The sequence below is a fragment of the Ruditapes philippinarum genome, unplaced genomic scaffold (genome assembly GCF_026571515.1).
Source record: "Ruditapes philippinarum isolate M1 unplaced genomic scaffold, ASM2657151v2 ctg5992_1_1_1_1, whole genome shotgun sequence".
Taxonomy (NCBI): Eukaryota; Metazoa; Mollusca; class Bivalvia; order Venerida; family Veneridae; genus Ruditapes; species Ruditapes philippinarum.
The window spans coordinates 1-24767 of record NW_026866617.1 but is presented as its reverse complement, the minus strand read 5'-3'; the positions used below and the strand labels follow the sequence as shown (position 1 = coordinate 24767).

The 24767-nt window shown below is 32.7% G+C and overlaps 2 protein-coding genes across 2 annotated transcripts in view; both read left to right on the top strand.

Annotated features, from left to right (window-relative positions):
* LOC132733081 (uncharacterized) overlaps positions 1 to 20755 on the top strand; it is a gene marked incomplete at its 3' end in the record, with an annotated part of 41819 nt that extends 21064 nt beyond the window's left edge. Inside the window, 15 exon segments of the mRNA XM_060719676.1 lie at positions 647 to 808; positions 1320 to 1409; positions 1651 to 1803; positions 2503 to 2605; positions 2973 to 3125; positions 5804 to 5894; positions 7034 to 7142; positions 13674 to 13828; positions 14234 to 14284; positions 14668 to 14750; positions 15419 to 15514; positions 16460 to 16628; positions 17612 to 17728; positions 19905 to 20086; positions 20693 to 20755. Coding sequence (XP_060575659.1) covers positions 647 to 808; positions 1320 to 1409; positions 1651 to 1803; positions 2503 to 2605; positions 2973 to 3125; positions 5804 to 5894; positions 7034 to 7142; positions 13674 to 13828; positions 14234 to 14284; positions 14668 to 14750; positions 15419 to 15514; positions 16460 to 16628; positions 17612 to 17728; positions 19905 to 20086; positions 20693 to 20755 — 1777 coding nt within the window.
* An 850-nt stretch (positions 20756 to 21605) lies between these two features.
* LOC132733083 (uncharacterized) lies at positions 21606 to 22919 on the top strand. The gene has a single exon (XM_060719678.1). The coding sequence runs from the start codon at positions 21606 to 21608 to the stop codon at positions 22917 to 22919; it is 1314 nt and encodes a 437-aa protein (XP_060575661.1).
* The last annotated feature ends 1848 nt before the right edge of the window (positions 22920 to 24767 follow it).

The window sequence follows — 24767 nt, the reverse complement described above, 5'->3', positions numbered from 1 at the left end:
TTTACGCCATTGAAAGCGTGATCTAGTAAAAATTTACATACATAACAAAGAAATAAGAGTAACCTGTCATTATTTCTTGAGTATTTTGTGTAGATGCCCATAAATTAGCGCTTAATTAACATATTTTTTCATGAACTGAAATTGTTGCCTTCCGCCATTGATTAATGTTTTTCCTAGCATATGCGCATGCGCGTAAATGGCACGACACCAATCACGGTCTAAAATCTAGTTGCGGATACCGTTAATATACGTACCTGGTTTGGTGTCTACTTAAACAGTTGAAAAGTGATAATTTTGTCTGACATACTCATGGTAATCTTGCTGTTCAACTATTTTAACAGTCCGTGAGTGAGTAAAAAAACTGATATGATAATCTTGCATGTGGCTATAACTTGAAGAAAATATTACATCTATAAAAATAACCATTTCCTTTACTCATAACTTTAATATTACTTTAGATTTGAATCTGAAACTGTTTGTTATTGATCCCAGTGCTCCTGAGATGGATAATCATCTTTCTCTTTCACAACATTATTATTCTAGCTTGCCTTGATGCAGCATTGTGACATGCATGCCTTGTTTTGACTTAGCTGTGTAATGCTCCCAAATTATAATGTTTTTAATTGGAGTATTATTTTACTTTCAGTGTTAGAATCTTTTGCCGTAGTAACCGTAAGAACATAACAACAGTACTTCCTCCCCCGGATATTTCTCCACTACAGAAAGTGCTGAGTGTGTGTTACAGTAGGGAGAAAAATGCTGCCTTCCTTCTCATTACAAATAGAGAGATCTGGGTATATACTACCAGGTATGGTTATACTATCTGCATTATATGTGTACTTATGTTATTATTTAGGGATTATAAACTTAATTGTGGCAACTTCTATTGGGCTTCTTTTGGACATAAAGTTAGGATCTCCTTTTCTTTGTTTTTGATCTCCGTTGGGGTGGAGAAGGCATATAGATAATAGTTATTAAGAATAAGATATTGAAATAGAGTAGCTATCAATACAGGGTCAGATTTCACAGATTTTGTGAACTGGCTGAAATTCTGACTGCTTAGGCCAGTCTATTACTTTTACAGGTGAAAGAGTAAAATTAGTATTAGCTGTACTATTTGTAGAATATGGGACAGTTCTAATCAATCGGATGTCAGCATCATTTTAAATTGTTTCTTTTATCTGTATTTCATTATAAAAGGCAGTTTTGCGAAAATATTAGTGTTTTCCATTTGGACTACACTTAACATTTAAAAGTTCAGATGTACTTTTATTATATCATCAAGCTGTTTTGTAACACCTATATAATTATATTTTCAGGACAGATCCAGCATGTCGTATAGCTATCTGGGATGTACATGATTTACAACTACCTTATGTCAGTGGGGACACCTCAAATCTTCCACCTGGGTAAGTAAATTCATATTTATAATCTTGAAATAATTGTTATGTTGTCATGACATTTGCCATTTTCATGACTTTGTATTATATATTTGTTGAGGACTAGCGTGAACAGTCAGATGGTTTAAAAGTTCTAATAAAGGTCAAACATACTCATAGTGAGGGACATACGGTTTCTTCATCATGGTTGTCACTACCTTACCAATGCTCTTTGTGCAATTGTAATATACTTATATTTTTTATATTTCAGTGTTATAATCCAGCCACCTAGTCAGTCAGTAATAACTCACAGGGCTACAGAGAATGGTAACGGCAATGAGATTATATCTAACTGTAAAAGTTTATGTATACTAAACTCTACAGCTATGATGATGACAGATGAAGGTCTCACTTGTCCTATCAGGTCTTAATCTTTTATACACTTATAATACTAAATAGCTGTGTTTGAAATAGAGAATATCATATGAGTGTAGGTTTAATACTAAATTTATTGAACAAGTTGAATAAAATCATATTATGCGAGCATAATATTGTTTTATTCAACGAGTTCAGTAAATTAAGTATTAAATCTACACAAATATAATATTCTATTTATCACGTAATTATATAAAATAAGAATGGTGAACTGTTAACAAGAGTCATTTTAATTTGACTTGCCTATAGTGTAACGCTAACAGCGCGCTTTAAACGCTATGTTTATAGTTCAAATGACGTTATGTCAAAGTGTTATTACACTAGTGTAATATCGTCTAGTGTAATATCGATTTTATTAAATGACTTTATTACACTCCTTCGCCGTGGTTTATGCAATAAAAGCCACTTTTTACGGTTTTTTTTGTAAATTAACTAATTATTAAGATCATCATAGGCAATCAAGTATAAGATTATGAAATATATTGTGAAATAATGTTTTATGATTTGGCATACAAAATTGAATGATTTCTTTTTCTTTATGCATGTTTTATAGGCTGTATCTGATGTTTAAAGCATAAATTATTTAGAAGATATGTTAAAAAAGACAACATGGTTGAGCTTTCAAATTGTATTTTTCAATTATGCATACATTTAAGGTATTTAATAATTTGAATATATTTATTGGTAGGCATACATATTTATTACTTGGGATGGAAGATGGTAGGATATTGTTTATGGACCCTGTTATCAAAGGACAGAAGTACATGGAATTTAAAGCCTCCAAAGACGCTGTAAGGTTTACTTTTCTAGCTTCCAGTTTGAATGAAATAATTTTCATTATACATGTGTATAAATAAGAACAAAAATTTCAACCATGTGATAACAATAACTTATTTAGTAGAATGTTTGAGATGACTTGTTTATATTATTTCTAATAAGAACTTATAAGTTACATGGATAGTAATGTTTAATTTTGCTCAGTTAAGAAATATGAAAATATATTTCATTACTCAAAATTTTAATAAAAAACAAATCCACTAAAGGTCTGCATTTCATCATTTTTGTAATAACATGGTGTGTTAGTTGTCCTACACATTGTAACCTAAGGGGAGGTCTTATTGGGAGAAAATACATAAATAATTTATGTTCTAAAAATAGATACAGGAGATGCGTCATGACGTAGCACACAGTAGTTTGATGACATTATGTCGGCTGAAAACTCTAGTAATGATACAGATATGGGGCCTGCCTCAACTAGATGCTATGTATGAAGTTTATTGTGGACCTGATGTTACATGCTATGCTAGGGTGGTAAGTTGACATATTTATCCTGTCCTGTTTTTGTTAGACTGGAGTGTTTTTGAGGTTCTGTCCTGGTTTTTGTAAGACAGCAAAGTTTTTAGATTGTGAGTGTGGTAATGTTGGGAGATTTTGTCCTGTTTTGCTAGAGTGGAAAGTTTTAAGGTTTTGACCTGTTTTGCTAGAATGGTAATTTGGGAGATTTTGTCCTGTTTTGTTAGAGTGGAAAGTTTGAGATTTTTGCTTGTTTAAGTGCTAGGGTGATAGGTTTGAAGATTTTACTCTGTCTTGCAAGAGTGAAAAGATAAATTATTTTTGTATTGTTAGAATGGTAAGTTGGGGCATATTAATATTATCCTGTTTTGCAAGAACAGTAAATTGTGAGAAATTACCATGTTTTGCTAGAGTAGAAAGTGATAAGTTGAAAGACTTTGTCTTGTTTTAACTAGAATAAAAAGATGGGAGACTTTTTTAGCTCACCTGAGCTTGCTCAGGGTGAGCTTTTAGGATTGGTGAATGTCCGTCGTCTGTCGTCCGTCGTACGTCCACAATTGCTTGTGAACACTCTAGCGGTCGCATTTTTGCCTCAATCATCATCAAACTTGGTCAGGATGCTTATCTAGTTGAAAGCTCGGATGAGTTCGAACATGGCTCATCTCGGATGAAAAACTAGGTCACAAGAGCTAAAAATAGAAAAATCTTGTAAACACTCTAGAGGTCACATTTTTAACCCAATCATCATCAAACTTGGTCAGGATGTTTGTCTAGGTGATAGCTCGGATGAGTTCGAACATGGGTCATCTCAGATGAAAAAGTAGGTCACAGGAGCTATAAATAGAAAAACCTTGTGAACACTCTAGTGGTCACATTTTTGAACTAATCATCATCAAACTTGGTCAAAATGCTTGTCTAGTCAATTGCTTGGATGAGTTCGAACATGGGTCATCTCTGATGAAAAACTAGGTCACAGGAGCTAAAAATAGAAAAACCTTGTGAACACTCTAGTGGTCACATTTTTGACCCAATCATCATCAAACTTTGTCAGGATGCTTGTTTAGATAATAGCTCGGATGAGTTCGAATATGGGTCATCTTGGATGAAAAACTAGGTCACCGGAGCTATAAATAGAAAAACCTTGTTAACACTCTAGCGGTCACATTTTTGCATCAATCATCATCAAACTTGGTCAGGATGCTTATCTAGTTGATAGCTTGGATGAGTTTGAACATGGGTCATCTCTGATGAAAAAGTAGGTCACCGGAGCTAAAAATAGAAAAACCTTGTTAACACTCTATCGGTCACATTTTTGCATCAATCATCATCAAACTTGGTCAAGATGCTTGTCTAGGTGATAGCTCAAATGAGTTCGAACATGGGTCATCTCGGATGAAAAAGTAGGTCACCGGAGCTAAAAATAGAAAAACCTTGTTAACACTCTAGCGGTCACATTTTTGCATCAGTCATCATCAAACTTTGTCAAGATGTTTGTCTAGGTGATAGCTCAGATGAGTTTGAACATGGGTCATCACGGATGAAAAAGTAGGTCACCGGAGCTAAAAATAGAAAAACCTTGTTAACACTCTAGCGGTCACATTTTTGCATCAATCATCATCAAACTTGATCAAGATGCTTGTCTAGGTGATAGCTCAAATGAGTTCGAACATGGGTCATCTCGGATGAAAAACTAGGTCACAGGAGCTAAAAATAGAAAAACCTTGTTAACACTCTAGTGGTCACAATTTTGACTCAATTGTCATCAAACTTGGTCAGGAAACTTGTCTAGGTCATTGCTGGGAATAAATTGAACATGGGACATCTTGGATGAAAAACTAGGTCACAGGAGCTAAAAATAGAAAAATCTTGTTAACACTCTAGTGGCTACTGTTGTGATCCAAATATTCTGTTAATTGGTCTGAAAGTTTGTTTTGATGATTTCTAAGTCAAGATCGAACATGGGTCATCTTGGATGAAAAACAAGGTCACACCGCCCAAATATGGAAAAACCTTGTTAACATTCTAGTGGTCACATTTTCGACTCAATTATCATCAAACTTGGTCAGGATGCTTGTCTAGGTAATTGCTTGGATGAGTTCGAAATCGCATGTGAAACTAGGTCACCAGAGCTAAAAATAGAAAAATCTTGTTAACACTCTAGTGGCTACTGTTGTGATCCAAATATTCTGTTAATTGGTCTGAAAGTTTGTTTTGATGATTTCTAGGTCAATTTTGAATATGTGTCACCTGGGTAAAAAACTAGATCGCACTGCTCAAATATGGATAATCCTTGTTAACACTGTAGTGGTCACATTTTTACTCACCTGTCATGAGACTTGGTCAGAATGCTTGTCTAGGTAATTGTTTGGATGAGTTTGATAAGTCAGGTGAGCCATCTAGGGCCATCATTGCCCTCTTGTCTGTTTTGCTAGTGAGAGAGATTTTATCCTGTTGTGTTAGAGTGGTATATTATCCAGTTTTGCTAGAAAGATAGAAATTTATCTTGTTAGTTTAGAATGGTTAAATGAGATGTTTTATCTTGTTATGGTTAATTGATGAGTTGAAAGATTTTACTGTTTGACAACACTTTGATGTTTGATTTTCATGATTTTGTAACATCTCAGTAGTCTAATTTTATAGAAAAAAACGATACTTTAATAGATTCATTTTTAGTATGTAAGAAATTATTATTGCAGGGTTTATCAGTGTTGACAGGTCATTCGTCAGGTCAAGTCAATGTTCATCCATTGGAACAAGTGGAAGACCAAGGAATTCTTATCTCCAAACGTAGGTTACAATAATCATTTTATGTTGTCAGTCCTTAAACTATGTCATTTTTGTGTCGCCTTGAAAAATAGAGGTTACTTTTGTCAGCAGCATCAGAAACATCAGCAGCATCCTCTAGGCTTGTCTGGAGCATAACTCAGTCATTATAAGTCTGATTGACTCCAAACTTGGTATATTTGCTTCTTTCAATGACAAGTGCAGTGCTCAAGAATCATTACTCTCCACTTTTTATTTTTTGAGTTATTGTCCTTTGTTAATTTTCATACTTTATTTTTGTCCGGGCCATTTCTCCTAAAGTATAAAAGCTATGGACTTGAAAATTCAAAGGAGGTAGATCTCACTGAAATGAAGTGCAGTGCACAAGAACTGATTCTCTGTACTTCATGATTTTTGAGTTATTGCCCTTTGTTAACTTTCATACTTAATAGGCTGGTCCAAAGCATAACTTGGTCACTATAAACTATGACTTGGTCCAAATTTAGTATGCAAGCTTTTAAAGTGCAGTGCACAAAAATCCTTGATTAACTTGTAATGATGTTGTATGAGGAAACATGTTTGTTCCATTTTTTTTCTGATAAATTCACACAACCAGTGTTTCATCTTCTTGAAATGAATTTTATAGTGATTATTCTAGCACAGAATGACAGGGCCTTCCGCCCTGCCCCTTTTAAGTCCGCCCTTTGTCTCTAAAACACCGCCACGTATACTTAAATGCGCCCTGCTGGCCTCTTTTATCAATATGTATACACTATTAATATGTATACACAAAATCTACTTATAAATAATGTTAAATATTATATTAATAGATAAACATTTAATTAAGGAACATATTGTGGTACTTCTCATACATCTGCTTGTGGCAAAAATAATGCACATAGGGCCATCTTAGGTCTGTAAAGATAAAAAGTCGCTGATTTTAATACAGCATTACAACAAAATGTACTTGAACTTGAGAAATGGTTGAACTTGAAACACATATAAAATGTTTCAAGTTTATAGGATGATGTTTAAGACTTCTTATACTATGCAATGATTATATTGGTAATTTATGATTTTAATACAAGTTTCCTCTAATGTTGCTTTAGACAAGAAAAGTGGATATTTATTTGTTATTGTTAGCAACATGTTTTTTATTTCAGAGGAACCACAGTATGAGAATATAGTAGATGAGAAACGTAGACCTGAACATCATGGTCCTGTCGTTGCCATGGACGCGTTAGCCTCACTACAAATATTTGTAACCTGCAGGTAATTATATGATTTGTTATAAAGATTTTTGACAGGTTATAGGGCTATATATATAAGGTTCTTTACAATATAACCCTCACAGCTCCTGTCAGGAATCTTTATAATGAATCTATAATACAGTAAATTTCCTTTTTAGAGTAAAAAATGAGATTTCTTTGTAAAATGACAGCAGCTGTGCCAATATAAAATTATATATGTGACCCAATTGTCCAATGAAATGCATCGTTACAAATGCGCAGTGTTATAAAAATTAATAAACACTGCTTTTCTTAAGTCAACATTTGCAAATATTGAAATGTTTTAATATAAGAGGTTAATTTGTTATCATTTAGTACTTGTATTAAATACATAAATTTTCTCTTTTCCTATAAAATGACTTTATTACGAAATAAGCATTTTTTTAATGTTGAAATGATATTTCTATTATTGTTGTTAAGGTGATGATATTATTGATATACAAAATTTTTGTATGTCCTATTTCTCACTTTATTATAAAACCTGCTTGTCAGCATATATTTTAAATTAAAAACATAAATGAAAAATTGAAAGTGAAATTTGATATAACTTAAAGGAATAGGAATGGATGGAATGATGTCTGTCTTATATAAATATTCATCATTTAAAAAGAGGAACCATGACAGTTTTCCTATTGACATCAACCCTATAAGAGAGAAATTCGTGTTTTAAGACACTATTTTTTACTTGAGAAATAAGTTCATGGGCGCCGCCATTTTGGCGTTCTGTCATTCTCGCGAGACAGACGAGACCGAGATTGTGACGTGTTATACCCACTTCCGGTATAGGTGTACACGCTGGTACAACTGAAATATATCTTGATGAAGAACTTATTAATTTAATTGCGTACATTATATATTATTTATGAAAACATCATATGGAACTGAATTGCTTTAATTAATTAATTTAATTATTTTATTGAAGACGCCGCGACATAAATTATCATTTGTCCGATATTCAAGCTTGCTGATGATCCCACCACATGATTTAAGCAATGACTGCTTAATTTTCAAAGATAAACCATAAATTTAATTTGGGTACTATGAGAAACTTCTTTAAATTGACGATATATCCTTTTATTTTGTACAAGCTGTCCAAATAGGGTACATCGCCGGTCATGTATCTTTTTTTTTCAGGTAAAATATCAACTAAATCCAAGGACGCGATTTTCCGCCATTGACGCTAAAAATGAGAAAGGCGCAGGAAAATCGGCAGCCAGACTAATATCGTATGAAAACAAAACTGTCCGTTAGGTTATTTAGGCACCCAGTCAAAACTGGTACCAACAGCAACAGGTTGCCCATTCCCCTATAATTACGCATATTCTCGGGTTTATCCAGCTCCCTAAAGCTTTTTTCCACGTTATCTACTTACCAAATTCCTTTCCCGACAGATACGCATTACTACTACCGTAAATTTAATCCAATAAAACAAAAAATCATAAATCTACTTAATATTTAAAATGATTATTGGTAACTGAAAAAATGTGTTGCTATTTTATGACGTGCTGTAATTTACTACAGTATAATTTGACAGGTGTGGAACCTAATCCCCCCTAAGGTCATTCAGTTCACTGATGAAGCGTAAAAAAATAGATGTCTATTTCGTCATAAGAATATTTGACAAGGGTGATTGTCCAATCAGGGCAACATTGTGCATGATCAAAAGGTCTGTCGGCACTCAGTACACAGTGTGACAGGAGCATTTGGTGCAAATTAGGAACAATTAAAATGGACAATGCGCAGTATTAGACATAAGTAGTAAGAACCAGCAATTGTGTGAATAAATTATGCAAATTAGATTTTTGAGCAGCCAATAAAAATGATTTGCCTGCAGTTAATATTAGGCTATGATTACGATGCGCAGCATCATACGTTGACAGACATGTTAACAATTTACTTTTCAAAAGAGTTGCTTATATTTTTGAAATGTGTACATCAATTATAACATATGTTCACACCTTTAAATTTGAAAGTCAGAATCAAACTGCAAAAATTTAGTTATATGTACTATTAAGAACACGTTTTAGTGGAAGTGGCTAGCGTACGGGCCCGTACGGCTAGCCAAAAGTTTTAGCCGTACGTGAGTCACGTACGACTAGCAAGGACACGCTGTATTGGCTAGCCTTACGGCACTTTTCAAAATTTTATGGAAGTCGAAAATGCATATGTTATTTTATGACTTTAAGCGAGGATTTTAACCAAGAAACAGCATTAATTGTCTTTGGATGTTAACTTTTTAGAGATTAATCGCCTTCATCGCTATATATATCGATCTTTGTCATCGCAAGATGTCGACTTTGCTTGCATTTACACCAATTGATACGTGTATTATTAGAATTTGTTCTCATATCTATGTATATTACATACTGAGATATATTTAATAAAACTTGAAACTTGAAATAGTTTACAAAATTTTGATAATAATCCTTTTTTGTTTCATTAAGTTTAATTTTCGACACCTTTTATATGAAAAAAAAAGGAACAAACACTGAAAATGATTGTTGTTAGGCTCTTGATAATTGCGACAATTACCGACGGTACTGTATAGAAGTTTGTCCATCAAGGAAAGTTTGCATGTTCCGTGAAAGGCATACTAAAATTCTATTGTCAGTCCCTGGATAGGTTTTAATTAAGGCTAATTAATTGATTGACTGTGCTTTTATGTTCGATATTTATCTACTGTTTTGAAAATTATATAATTATTTTTGCATTTCACCGTTTTTTTTCATTCAATGTTCTTTTTATTTATTTATTCCACTCCGATCATTTTTTATTCGACCCATGTACTTAAAATTAACAAAAATGATTTAATAATTCATACAAATAAAACAACAAATGATAAGCATGAAAATCAACAATTTTATAACGTTCGACTTCCATATAATTTTGAAAAGTGCCGTACGGCTAGATAATACGTACAGTGCGTCCTGGCTAGTCGTTCGTGACTCACGTACGGCTAGAACTTTTGGCTAGCCGTACGTTTCTTTATTTATTATTATTATTATTATTATTATTATTTTGATATTGTTACGTATTTTGAACCATAAAAAATCTCCTCTTCACCTCCTGTGAAAATTAAATTGTCTGGTCAATACTTTATTATATTAATATTTCCTTACGATTCAACTAGATTTATCATGAATCTAAAGATGTGGGGAAATGACATCACGCGCACCTGTTTTTATACGGCCAATATACAAACATGGCCGCGCTTACTGATTTGTAGAAATCGGTGATTTGGCGATTTAAATTTTGTTATCATTCGTTTAATATTATTATTTGGCGGCAGAAAATTTGCAGACTTATTATTTATAGTATTCTTTTTCTGAAATCAAGTTTTTATTCTAACCTTGTCTTTCCCTTTAAGCTGATATCTTCCTATTATGTTAGATCTGTTTCACAGCTGTACTTTAATACATAGCCAAGTTTTCTTAATATAGAGGATATTGAATGAATGTAGATTTAATACTAAATTTATTGAACAAGTTGAATAAAATCATATTATGCGAGCCTCTGGTGATCATAAAACTGTATTGTTTTATTCAACAAGTTCAATAAATAAGTATTGAATCTAGACAAATATAATATTCCATTTATCACATATAAAAAATAAGAATGGATTACAAAATAATCATTGATGCCCCTATAGAGTAATGCTAACATTAGTGCTCTCTAATGCTATGTTTGTATATAGCGCAGATGAAGTCACATCTAACCGTTATTACACAAGGGTAATATTGGGTTTTTTTTATAAATGGCTTTATCACATAAACCGCGGCACAGGAGTGTAATACAGCCATTTAATAAAAATGATATTACACTAGTGCAATAACACTTTAATGTGATGTCATTTGCGCTATATATAAACAAAGCATTAAAGCTCGCTAATGTTCCATTGCACTATAGACACATCATTGAAAAATTACTTTCTTAGCAGTTTACTTTCTTAGCAGTTTACCATTCTTATTTTATATATGTGATAAATAGAATATTATATTAGTGTAGATTCAATACTAAATTTATTGAACAAGTTGAATAAAACAACATTATGCTTGCCAGAGGCTCGCATAATATGATTTTATTCAACTTGTTCAATAAATTTAGTATTAAACCTACACTCATTTAATATTCTACACTGCTGTGCTGTAGTTAATTTGATAAAGTCATATTTTTAGCTCACCTGTCACAAAGTGACAGGGTGAGCTTTTGTGATCGCTTTTCGTCCGGCGTCCGGCCGTCCGTCCGGCCGGCGTCCGTCCGGCCGGCGTCCGTCCGTAAACTTTTACTTTAAATGACATCTCCTCATTAACCACTAAGCCAATTTCATCCAAACTTCACAGGAATGTTCCTTTGGTGGTCACCTTTAAAAATTGTTCAAAGAATTTAATTCCATGCAGTACTCTGGTTGCCATGGCAACCGAAAGAAAAAACTTTAAATATCTTCTTTTAAAAAACCATAAGAGCTAGAGCTTAGATATTTGGCATGAAACATCTTCTAGTGAGTGTCTACCAAGTTTGTTCAAATAAAAGCCCTGGGGTCAAAATTGGCCCCGCCCCGGGGGGTCATTGATTTTCCCTATATACATATAGTAAAAACTTAAAAAATCTTCTTTTAAAGAACCAAAAGAGCTACAGCTAAGATATTTAGCATGAAATATGTTGTAATGGGTGTCTACCAAGTTTGTTCAAATAAAAGCCCTGGGGTCAAAATTGGTCCCGCCCTGGGGGTCATTGATTTTCCCTATATGCATATAGTAAAAACTTAAAAAATCTTCTTTTAAAGAACTCAAAGAGCTATGGCTAAGATATTTAGCATCAAACATGTTCTAATAGGTGTCTACCAAGTTTGTTCAAATAAAAGCCCTGGGGTCAAAATTGGCCCCGCCCCAGGGGGGTCATTGATTTTCCCTATATGCATATAGTAAAAACTTAAAAAAGCTTATTTTAAAGAACCAAAAGAGTTAAAGCTAAGATATTTACCATGAAACATGTTCTAATAAGTGTCTACCAAGTTTGTTCAAATAAAAGCCCTGGGGTCAAAATTGGCCCCGCCCCGGGGGGGTCATTGATTTTCCCTATATGCATATAGTAAAAACTTAAAAAATCTTCTTTTAAAGAACTCAAAGAGCTAGAGCTAAGATTTTTAGCATGAAAAATGTTCTAATAGGTGTCTACCAAGTTTGTTCAAATAAAAGCCCTGGGGTCAAAATTGGCCCCGCCCCGGGGGGTCATTGATTTTCCCTATATGCATATAGTAAAAAAACTTAAGAAATCTTCTTTTAAAGAACCAAAAGAGCTAGAGCATAGATATTTAGCATGAAACATGTTCTAATGGCTGTCTGCCAAGTTTGTTCAAATAAAAGCCCTGGGGTCAAAATTGGCCCCGCCCCGGGGGGTCATTGATTTTCCCTATATGCATATAGTAAAAACTTAAAAAATCTTCTTTTAAAGAACTCAAAGAGCTATGGCTAAGATATTGAGCATCAAACATGTTCTAATAGGTGTCTACCAAGTTTGTTCAAATAAAAGCCCTGGGGTCAAAATTGGCCCCACCCCAGGGGGTCATTGATTTTCCCTATATGCATATAGTAAAAACTTAAAAATCTTCTTTTAAAGAACCAAAAGAGTTAAAGCTAAGATATTTAGCATGAAACATGTTCTAATAGGTGTCTTCCAAGTTTGTTCAAATAAAAGCCCTGGGGTCAAAATTGGCCCCGCCCCGGGGGTCATTGATTTTCCTTATATGTGTATAGCAAAAACTTAAAAAATCTTCTTTGAAATAACCCAAATAGCTAGAGTTAAGATATTAAGCATGAAACATCTTTTAGTGAGTGTCTACAAAGTTTGTTCAAATAAAAGCCCTGGGGTCAAAATTGGCCCCGCCCCAGGGGTCATTGATTTTCTTTATATGTGTATGGCAAAAACTTAAAAATCTTCTTTGAAAAAAACCAAATAGCTAGAGTTTAGATATTAAGCATGAAACATCTTCTAGTAAGTGTCTACAAAGTTTGTTCAAATAAAAGCCCTGGGGTCAAAACTGGCCCGGCCCCAGGGGTGTCATTGTTTTTAACTATATGTGTATAGTAAAAACTTTAAAAAAATCCTCTTTCAAAAAGCCCAATGAGCTAGAGCTTAGATGTTTAGCATGAAACATCTTCTTATGGGTGTGTCTACCGAGTTTGTGCAAATAAAAGCCCTTGGGTTAAAATTGGCCCTGCAACGTTGGGGGGGGGGGGGTTGAGGGGCCTATATACAGGTGAGCGACCTCAGGGCCATCATGACCCTCTTGTTTATGTAAAAATATTGAGACATAGTCACATTAATTTTCTAATAATTCAAATTAATAAAAATGCAAATTTTTTTAACGAGTTTCTTAAGTATATATGTAACAAATTTTGTATACACGTATTTGTATTTTGAAAACCCTTGCCATATCAATGTGTATATGTAAATGTCTTTTTTGATTTTCACATTGATATTACTGATATTATATAAACCGTCTCATATTTTGTAGTTCTGATGGTGGTATAAAGATATGGGACGAGGGTAAAGTGTTGTTGACAGAAGTAATGTTAGAGGAATCTCTAAGTGCTGCAACTTTCTTCAATGAAATGGGCGACCTTCTTGTGGCCTTCAAAAACCATATCTTCTATATAGATCATACAAAATGTAAGTTATTTATTTCATACGCTCAGACCTGTTCCTAAAATATCATCTATATTAAAGATGACCTCATAATCAAACCATTGCTGAAGGCCGACATTTGAAAAAGCCATCGAGCTAGTTGCTAGGCAATAAATTGAGTCCTAGGAGAGTACATAAAATCTTAACTGAAGTGCTTTAGATAACTTAAGTAGTGTTCATTTAGCTTGATATATATATATGTGTGTAAACTATAAGCAAGGGAGTATATATATTTGACCATATTTTCTAGAACATCAAAAACAATAACTAGGAAATATTGATCTAATTTTGATTTGTGAGTAAATCTTATGTATTTACTTTCATACCATTGAAAAACGAATGATTATTACTATGTTTAATAATCACTAGAAATGTTATTCTATATTTCAGTATGTCCAGCATTTAAACCGCCAGAGATTGAAATGGAAACTTCTGACCAGGGTATTGTTATTTTGTCCCTTCATCCCCTACTTTATTATATGAGTTTGGTTTTAATAATGACATAACAATTTCTGAACTAACGGAACAGCTAGGAGTTCATACTTACAGAGAAAATGATGATTTCTTGTATTCTCAAAGTGATGAATGAATTCAATCATGAGATGTCAAGAGTGATTTCTGTTTATTATAGCTTTAAAGTGCTAGCTTATAGAAAGTCCATGTATCTACACAGGACCTTAGTATACTCACCAATGGATTTCTGAGGTCTTTTTCTGTTTTTTGTTGTACTTAAATGACTGACATAATTTTATAAAACTTGTATGGGATTTTTTATATTGAGTGAACTAGTAAATTTTAATTATTTTACATATATTTTAAAACAGAGTCTGATGTATATGAGGATCCTCGAGTATTGTATGAGATGATCAGAGATGATGAGGAGCCTGTTACATTAGAAAACTACCTGGTACGCTGGCATTGTTCTTTATCTTAAAGTTATGAGAAATAAAAAATGAGCCGCGTCACGACAAAACCAACATAGTGCGTTTGCGACTAGCATGGATTCAGACCAGCCTGCGCATCCATGCAGTCTGATCAGGATCAATGCTGTTCCCTTAAAACCCTATAACAAGTAGAGAAACTGATAGCGCACAGCATGGATCCTGATCAGACTGCGCTGATGTGCAGGCTGGTCTGGATCCATGCTGGTCGCAAACCCATTATGTTGGTTTTGTAATGGCGCTGCTCAAATAGGTTTTAAAGATCTTTCAGTGGACAACTTTTTCTCCCTAAAAATATCACAAGCATTCTACATTGTTTTTGCATTGATTAGGAACAATTTCATACAGATCTTCATGAAGATCATCACATTTACAGTATTTGATATTCAAGATCACAATTTTCCAAACAGGAATGCCATTGTTTTTGGCATGAAAAGCAACAACTGAACAGTAAAACTTACCTAGAAACACTTTTGTAAAAAAGAATAAAAATCTTATTTTAATAAGTTAAATATTTATAAAAATACAACCACTTTTTTCAAATATAAAAAAAAAGACTGACAGAATGTTGTTAAGCATCAGGTTAGCTGCCTAGATAGTGATGATTTAATTAATTGCATGTTTTATTTTGCAGGTACCTTATGATCATCTTGACTTTGACAAGGATTTTCTGGAGGGTAAAACAAAAATAGAACAGCCAAAAACTGCAGCTGAAGCCATGGAAAGTAGTGTAAGTGTTGAGAAACCTGTCAGAGTAAAATGGTCTGACCTTTAACACTAAATTGACTGTTTATTATATAATAGACCAGCCATGTTTTGAATTAAATTGTCATAATCAGCAATTATTAAACCTTTATCAGTTTGAGGCATGTAGTGATTTAAGTATATATTTAAGTTGATTAGTACCTATTTACAAAATTAAATTGGTCAGGCGTGGCGCATTATGTAATTTATTCGAGAAGTTACTATATATATATTCTAAGGGCTATTAAGTCTAATTAACTATATTTATATCCTATGGACAATGAACTCTGTATATCTTAAAGAAATAACTTTACATATAGATCTGTATGTGTATTGCAGGGGCAATTAAGTCTTAATATATTTAAGAATTAATAATTTTCATACTCGTACTCTGTATGTCTTAGAAAAGTAACTATATTTATATTCAAGGAGCAATAACTCTGTATGCCTTAGAAAAGTTTTTATATTTATATTGTAGGGGCAATAACTCTGTATGTCTTAGAACATTAACTTCTATATTCAAGGATGTTGTAGAAAAGTAACTGTATTTATATTCAAGGGGCAATAACTCTGTATGTCTTAAAATGAACTTTATATATATTTTAGGGGCAATAACTCTGTATGTCTTAGGAAAGTAATTATATTTATATTGTAAGGGCAATAACTCTGTATGTCTTAAAAATTAATTTTATCTATATTGTAGGGGCAATAACTGTGTATGCCTTAGAAAAGGAGTAACTATATTTATATTGTAGGGGCAATAACTATGTATGTTGTAGAAAAGTAACTATATTTATATTGTAGGGGCAATAACTATGTATGCCTTAGAAAAAATAATTATATTGATGTTGTAGGGGCAATAACTATGTATGTTGTAGAAAAGTCACTATATTTATATTGTAGGGGCAATAACTCTGTATATATTTTACAGGAGAGTGAAACAGAGACTGATATATCACTAGCTCCATCTTCTATATACCTGTCTCCTGCTGAAAGTATTGAATCATTATCTATGATTGATCTTACACTAGGGGCAGATTACTCTAAATATGATCTTCGTAAACAAATGAAGGCAACACTGGATTACATGGGCACAAAAGGTGGGTGTCTTTAGTACATGAAGTAGTGATGTACATATATTAAAGATTGGTTTAAGATTTGGTGAAGGTTTTGTTTTGTGTGATTGATTTAACCTTTTTTGTTTATATTTAATAACTTAGAAGGTTTTTTTATAATTTATAAAAATTAAAAACCATTCTACTTGTAAGCATTAAAGGTGTGTAAAATGTTTAGCAAAACTGACATGTATAATTTTAATGGTATGGTAGTATATTGAATATATAACTTGTGTTTGAAAGCACCACTTAATTGAGTCATCTTTGTTTGCAAGAGTGAGTAGGCATACTGTGTTATGACTGGGACACAGGATTTAATTATAGATTTTTTTCTTATGTAAAGGAAGAAATTTTTATATAGTGTTACATAAATGACTTGTATAGAACATTACTTGCTTTGTGAATAATTCTTGGGTGCAATTTTGTATCTCATAAGTTATATTAAACAATTTATGACTTAGTTCTAAAACAAATAAATCTGTGTCCAAGCACTGCATGAATGAACCTTGTATATAATATAATATGTAATGAATGGATTCACAATACCCAGGTAATTGATATCAAGTATATATCAGCATGAGATTGTTTCCCAGAATGCATTTCCCAGAAGGCTTTTTTTTCTTATCTGCATGAAATTTTGTAGAAATGTTTTATTTCAGGAATGATTTGAGCCGCGCCATGACAAAACCAACATAGTGCGTTTGCGACCAGCATGGATCCAGATCAGCCTGCGCATCCGCGCAGTCTGATCAGGATCCATGCTGTTTGCTTACAAACCCTATTATAAGTGGAGAAACTGATAGCGAACAGCATGGATCCTGATCAGACTGGGCGGATGCGCAGGCTGGTCTGGATCCATGCTGGTCGCAAACCCACTATGTTTGTTTTGTCGTGACTGGGCTCATTTGTATTATTTACACTAGGTTTGCTGTTTTTCAGTGAAATTATATGATATATTTTGTGTTTAGCTCAGGAAATGGAGAAATGGAAAGACATGGCCCCAGCACGTGTTTACCTTAAATTACGCAGAATCCAGATAGCTAATGCTAAAACATCAAAACATGTTTATAGAAAGAAAGTTAGAGGTGACATGTTCCCCCCTGCATAGCTTTAACCCTGCCTCTATTTTTCAACCTTTGTTCTTTCCAATTTATTTTCTTAATTTCTTTCAAACAGTGTGTTACGATTATGATACATGTGGTTTTATAAATCTATTTTATACTTATATTTTAGGAAACTGCATATGTACTCTGTTATTTAAAAATATAGACACTTGTTTTTGGATAAGAATGCAGAAAAAGTTTTAAAAGTTTTACATGATCAGATTGACTTATCATTTGCAGGAATTTTATCAGTTGTGGCAGGTACAATTCTTAGCATGTCTTAAATTGTCTTTGTTAATGTTGCCTCAACTCTGAAAGAAACATAATGTTATCATTTAAAAAAAAAATCTGATTAAAGCACAGAAAAGTATTGCTTTCATTAAAAAAAAAAATCTAATTTTGAAGTAAAGAAAAATATGACACTGTTTGACTTGTTTTCGTTAGTACATGCATTTTTTGTAGCATTTATATCTGGTACACTTGTAGTTATATGACATCTTAGTTTCAGTTACTTTTATAACTGTAATTTGTTCTTTAACATTCTTCTCTCCTGTTCCTTTTATTATCCCTGCAGGAAGCTTTTTTTCAGTAGCCAGGTTGAAAACCTTTCCCTTATTTAGATCAACATATTTTACACCTTTAGCTTATATTATCTGCAGTCTTATTTTTGCATAAGCCAATTTGCACCCAGTCTTTTGCTAACATTTGATCCTCCTATAAAAACCATTGTATAACCATATAGTAGAATCTGTGCACATATCAAACGATAGTGATGGAAATACCTGGAAAAAAGTGATCTCTCGGAAGCATTAAAAACAGCAAAATTACATGAAAATTGCAGTCTCAGTTTGATTTGGAAGAAAATCAGTTAACCAATGTATATTGTTGTTAATATTTATAGTAGCAAAAAATGTGACAACATTAATCTTACGTGGCATATTCATTACAATATCTATAAATAACCTATTAATATATTAAATGACAGTAAAATTAGCTAGAATTTTACATAATGTTACAAAAAAAAACTTTCTTCATTTTACTATATTATTATTAAAAACATAAGAAGAATGTAATAACTGAAACTTTATTTTCATCTTAATTTATTTTGTTTATCACAACTATACTAGATATTGCTCAAAACTGCCTAACTTAGTCTTACTGAATTTCTAATTCCTGCAACTATTTCACTGAATTTTTTATCCTTATATTTTATAACCTGTTATGTTTAACCCTTTACCTGCTGGTACAGAAAGTGACAAACCTTTGCCACCAGTATAGAGCCAGGCCAGCCTGTCTGATCAGGTTCTACACTGGCAGGCTAGCCTTTATACTGTTGGTAGCTCAATTTTTGTACTTTGTTTCTGATTTCCCTAAAACTTTCAATGGATTGGTCCAATTTGGTTTTAAAGCAGTGGTAATCTATTACACATTCAGTAGGTAATGGGTTAACCCAAGAAAACATTATGTTGTATTTTCATGTTGATATTTCAGATGATGATAACCATAATTTATTAGATCTTATTTTAATTGAAAATTGTAAATTTCTTTCTTACTTCTTATAATGCATATAGTTTTGTTTAATGTGATTATATATTCCACATTTTTCAGTCATTGAATGTAATAATCACTCATAATTTATCAAAATAATAATAATAATAATTTACAAGATATAAATAATATTCAAAAATTTTGTTTTACTATTGAAGATATAAATCCATATTAAGTATGTTTTAGTGATAAGCAATTCTGTGACAAAGATAATAATTATATACATGTATAAATGATCAATATCTTTATCTATAAAATTGTATATATTAAGTTATATGGAATGATAAATTTATACAAAATGCAATTAATTAGCTACATTCAAATATTTATTGTTACATACATGTTGACTCTTCAACTGTAACTGAAATGAACCGCATCACGACAAAACCAACATAGAGCATTTGCGACCAGACTGATCAGGATCCATTCTGTTCTCTAACCAACCCTATTACAAGTAGAAAAACTGATAGCGAACAGCATGGATCCTGATCAGACTGCGCGGATGCGCAGGCTGGTCTGGATCCATGCTGGTTGCATACGCACTACGTTGGTTTTGTCGTGACGCGGCTCAAATATTAATTGATTTAAACTATAATTTTATCACCTACAGGAAAGAAACGCCAGAAAAACGTCATGATAGAAACATTAGCCCAGTCTGACATGGAAGACAAGGAAATAGAGATGGAACTTGAGAAATTCTCACTACCTGTTTTTGGAGATTCCCCAGGGGGTTCACCCAGCATTACCCCTCCCTCGGGACAGGCATCACCCAGAAGACGTGACCAAACCCAGGCAAGATTTTCTTGTTATTTTTTGCCCCAAGAAAAATGAATAAAGTTTATTTATAAATGAATGGAAGTCATTTATGGAATTAATGTTTTACAGATTTTCATCATAAGCATTTAATAGCCTGCCTAAAAGACAAAGGGGGGGGGGTATGATAATGGATTTGCCCTGCTTTGAATTTTTAACAGTCTATTTAGACATTAAGAAAATACAAAAAAAAGAAAACGCAACTGAACAGAGCCTGATCAGACTGCAAGGATGTGCAGATGTGCCTTGCTTAATACTAAGTGGCAAAGGTTAATCACTTTCAATTCCAGTAGGGTAATGAAAGTCAATTATTTGATTACATAAAAGTTTTTTTTTTATTTTTTTTTTTATTTTTTTTTTTACAATACACATATACAAATGATTGGTGATCTACATCCATCTGAATCCTTTTTATGTTTAAATAAATGGACACCTCTACTTTATGCTAATGTAATTTAGTTGGAAATTATTTTGATTTTATCAGATCAAGTAAATTGTTTAAATAACATGAATGTTAACACATTGAATGCCAGTGTAATCATGATATGTGTTGAATTAACAAATGAATTGTTTCATCATTGATAGGAAGCTGATGAGTTAAGTGATGATGAGATAATCCAGAAAAAACCATCAGGTTTTGTTCCTATAGTACCTGATCAAGGTAGGCAATATTTTCTAACAAATTGTTTTATGGATTGCCATATAAATATTAGAAATGTTGGTTTGAAGTTTAGCGCAACAAACTTTTATAAGTGGATAAATTGAATAGATAAAAAATCATTGGTATGTTTAACATTTGCTGAAACCAAAGAAGTTTTTTTCTCCAAAATTGAGATATTGTTTGACAAGGAACTTCTTGATGAGTTGCATAACTACAAATCAACAATTTTTAATGGATGGCCATTCATTTTTATTAATGCTATGTTTATTTATAAATCCATCATATATAAAGCAGATATATTTTTTTTCATAATTAGCTTTATAAAATGCTTATTAGAGAAAGAAGAAATTTAGTCCAAGAGAAGAGTAGTTTATTTTTATGCATGTTTGCTAAATAGTTGCTAGCATAAGAGAAGTATTATCTAACATATTTTAATTGTATATGCTGTTGATTAATTGTTTTATAACTCAATGTTAATGGTTTGTTTATATGCTTTGACCAAAATATTGTTATTGTGTTTGGATTTATCATTGTGATTGTATAAGTCCTTCATGTGGCAATATGGCAATAACTCGTATGAAGTACTGTTGGAATTGTTTAGATATTATATCATGTTTATTTAAATCATTTTCGTTTTATGTTTTTACTTCATACCTGTTTGTTATGTATATTTTATTCAAGAGTTTAATATGATAATAATGTACATTTAACATTTAACTTTTTCTGAGTCATCAGCATTTTAATTCTTCTCTTTAGCTAAGCAGGAAAGAAAGAATTTTATATGATTTATTTTTAATTGTTATCAACTTTTCATTGTTAAATCATTAATCATTAACCATGCATGATTGTACAGATATACTCAACAAAAGTATTTTTTATTCTATTTTCCTTGTAGCTTTATCCCCTACCCCATCAGAGAAAGGGTCAACATCGACCAGAACTTTGACCCCAGAATCATTTATCATTCATTCCCGTACCCCATCTTCACCCACCAAACAACACACTGCTTCTCCCATTAAAGACATGTACCAAGTAAATACTAAAAGAATTCAGTCAGAAATTCAAGAAACATCAACATTTAAGCCAACATTTTCTAGTGGTGCGACACAACTTAAGAAATCAGCTTTTAAGACAAAAGCAAAATCAAAATTACAATCAAGTCAGCACCTTACAGGATCAGCACCAACACATACAATTACAAGCATAAAGAAACCTATACCCATTAAGCCCCCTCTCAAATCTCCTCAGACACAACTGCCAGAAAAAGTATCAGATTTAACTGTGAAATCTGACAGATTTGAAACTGTATCAAAAATGCCATCAACAAAAACGCTTGTCACAAACAGCACAGAAAAGATGTTTAAACCAGTAACAACTCCATTGCAATCATCAGATGTACAAAATAAACCAAACATTGTGCTAATAAGAAAGAGTCATACAGAATTAATAAAGGAGAGAGCACTGGAAGCAAGACTCAAAGTTCAGTCACTAAAGAAGGATACTACAAAGTTAAAACCAAGCAAGGGGGATGAAAGTCATAAAGAAGGGACAGACAAGGGCCCAATTGAATCTGAAGACAAACCTAAAACTGCTTCAAGCGAATTTGCTCTTGCTATGATGGAGTTTATGAAATCTGAGGCTGCATTAAAACAGAATGATTTGGATAAGGTGGATACATCAAAAGATGATGATTCAGCAAAAACTGAAAAATTTGTTGACCTAGGACCAGACCAGACAACCAAACAAGATGAACATGATGAGGAAAAAACTGAAATTGCTACCAAAGAGAGTATAAAAGAGGCAGATAGTGATGTTGAAAAGGTAGATCAGGATAAAGTTACAACAGAAGCTGTAGAGGTTGATGCTAAATCTGTAACGGAGACAGAACTGCAGTCTGATGCTGATTCTTGCCTTGCAACATCAATAGGGACCATGTCCCCAGTAAAGATGCTAGACCAAGATTATTCTACTAAACCTGAAACTGACAGTGCTTCAAGTACTAAGGGAGATGACAATATTAAGGATACTTCAGACACTGGAAAAGATTCTTTTGAACAAACAGAGGAATCTGAAATAGACACAGAAGTTGAAGGTAACCATAGCAACTGTTGCCATGGTGTGGTTGCCCCAGCACTGGTCACATGTCCATAATCACCCCTATCACATTGTATGTCACATGGTATTAGTCAGACAAATAAGATATGTGTATTTTGTTTGCTACCATGAATCAAATTGAAAATTTATTCCTGAAAGAACAGGAATGATTTAAATCTTTAAAGTTTAATATTTGTTTGCATTGGTTTGATATGACAATTTTCTTTTACTATTTTACATAAGGTATTCAACAATGTATACTTAACCTAATTCTTAACTAAGAAATAATAGCTTTACATATGCATGCAATAGATTAGACTTTTAAAGACAGGATGTGTTTGTACTGTGAAAAAAACTCAGTTTTAATGGTATTTTTGTTCAAATGTTAAAAGTAATTCCTTTGGAGCAAGTTACTTTACAAAACATGTCTTTTATAAAGAAGTTTGATAATGTGAAAAAAGGCTTTACATGATTCATGGTTGTAAATACAGTTTGTGCAAGTCAGTTATTCCTCCTCAGTGTGTCTTCTCTATCCATCCAACCAGTTGTTTACAAACTATTTGAATTGTTACCATAGCCAGATCCTTTCACTGGTATTACATTTACCCTGCACTGGAGCTACCATATTCATGCACTGGAGCTACCATATTCATGCACCGGAGCTACCATATTCATGCACCGGAGCTACCATATTCATGCACCGGAGCTACCATATTCATGCACCGGAGCTACCATATCCCTGCTCTGGTGTTTATACATACTCCTGTTTACCTGTTACCATACCTTTGCACATCCCTGCACTTGTGTTTATATAATCGTACACAACATCTGCATGTATGGTACTGTATCCTATATATATATATGAATATACTTTGTATGTATCCTATTTTATCTCTGCTGTTACTATAATTCAGAAGTTGAAGGAAATGTACAACATCTCTTCGTGTACTCTCTGCATTGGTCTTGTTTGGTTTTTGCAATTATAATATCCAAGTATTCTTCATTGTTCTTTACCTGTAATCTATCCTAAAAATGTTGTTTTATACTTTTACTTTCCATATTCAAGTAATTTCACAATACATTTAGTTAGTTATACAATAAATGAATGTTTGAAGTGAAAGTTAAGCTTGGGTCAAAATATTGACATTTTGAGTCTTGCTGACCTAATTAGATTATCTTCAGCAGTAAATATAATGGCAGTGCCATTAATATAGTTACATACAATCAGATTTTTATTTGAATGATGGCCTATTTATTAGCTTGTCTGTTTAAAGAAAAAAGTTGAGCTATTATGATCACTGAGTCATCATTGTCATTACAGTCATTGTGCTTAAACTTAAATGTAGCCCATTATTCCAACATTTCAAAAGGTATTAACATTAAACTTGGAATACTTGCTTATCTTGACAAGGTGCAGTTGTTGGACAAGGGGTATATTTCTGAAAGCAATATTTTTTGAGATATGTACTGTTTGACTTCAGATGAACGCAGTGCTCTTTTATATGTTAAAACTTGAAAGTCCTTAAACCACCATAGGTCCATTCTAAATATAAAGCAGGACATGGGTATTAAATAGTTCACAGAATCTGTGGGAAAATTACAAACTGAAAAGAGAATATTAGATTAGCTCTTTTTTTTATTACCTTGAATTTCAACTAACTTATATACATATTTATAGCATGAGTTTCAAATGCTGTGTGTGTCTATAGTTACGCTATAACAATGATAGAAGAATAGATGTTGTAAATGATATTTATGATCTTTATACTGATAAAATATGCTTTATTTTGATATACTTACAGATGCATGGTAATTACATTTAGAAGATGTACACTTTTTCATATCTTTTAACATACTTTATATTTCTTCTCCTATTATCTATGTAGATTGATATTTCACTTCTAT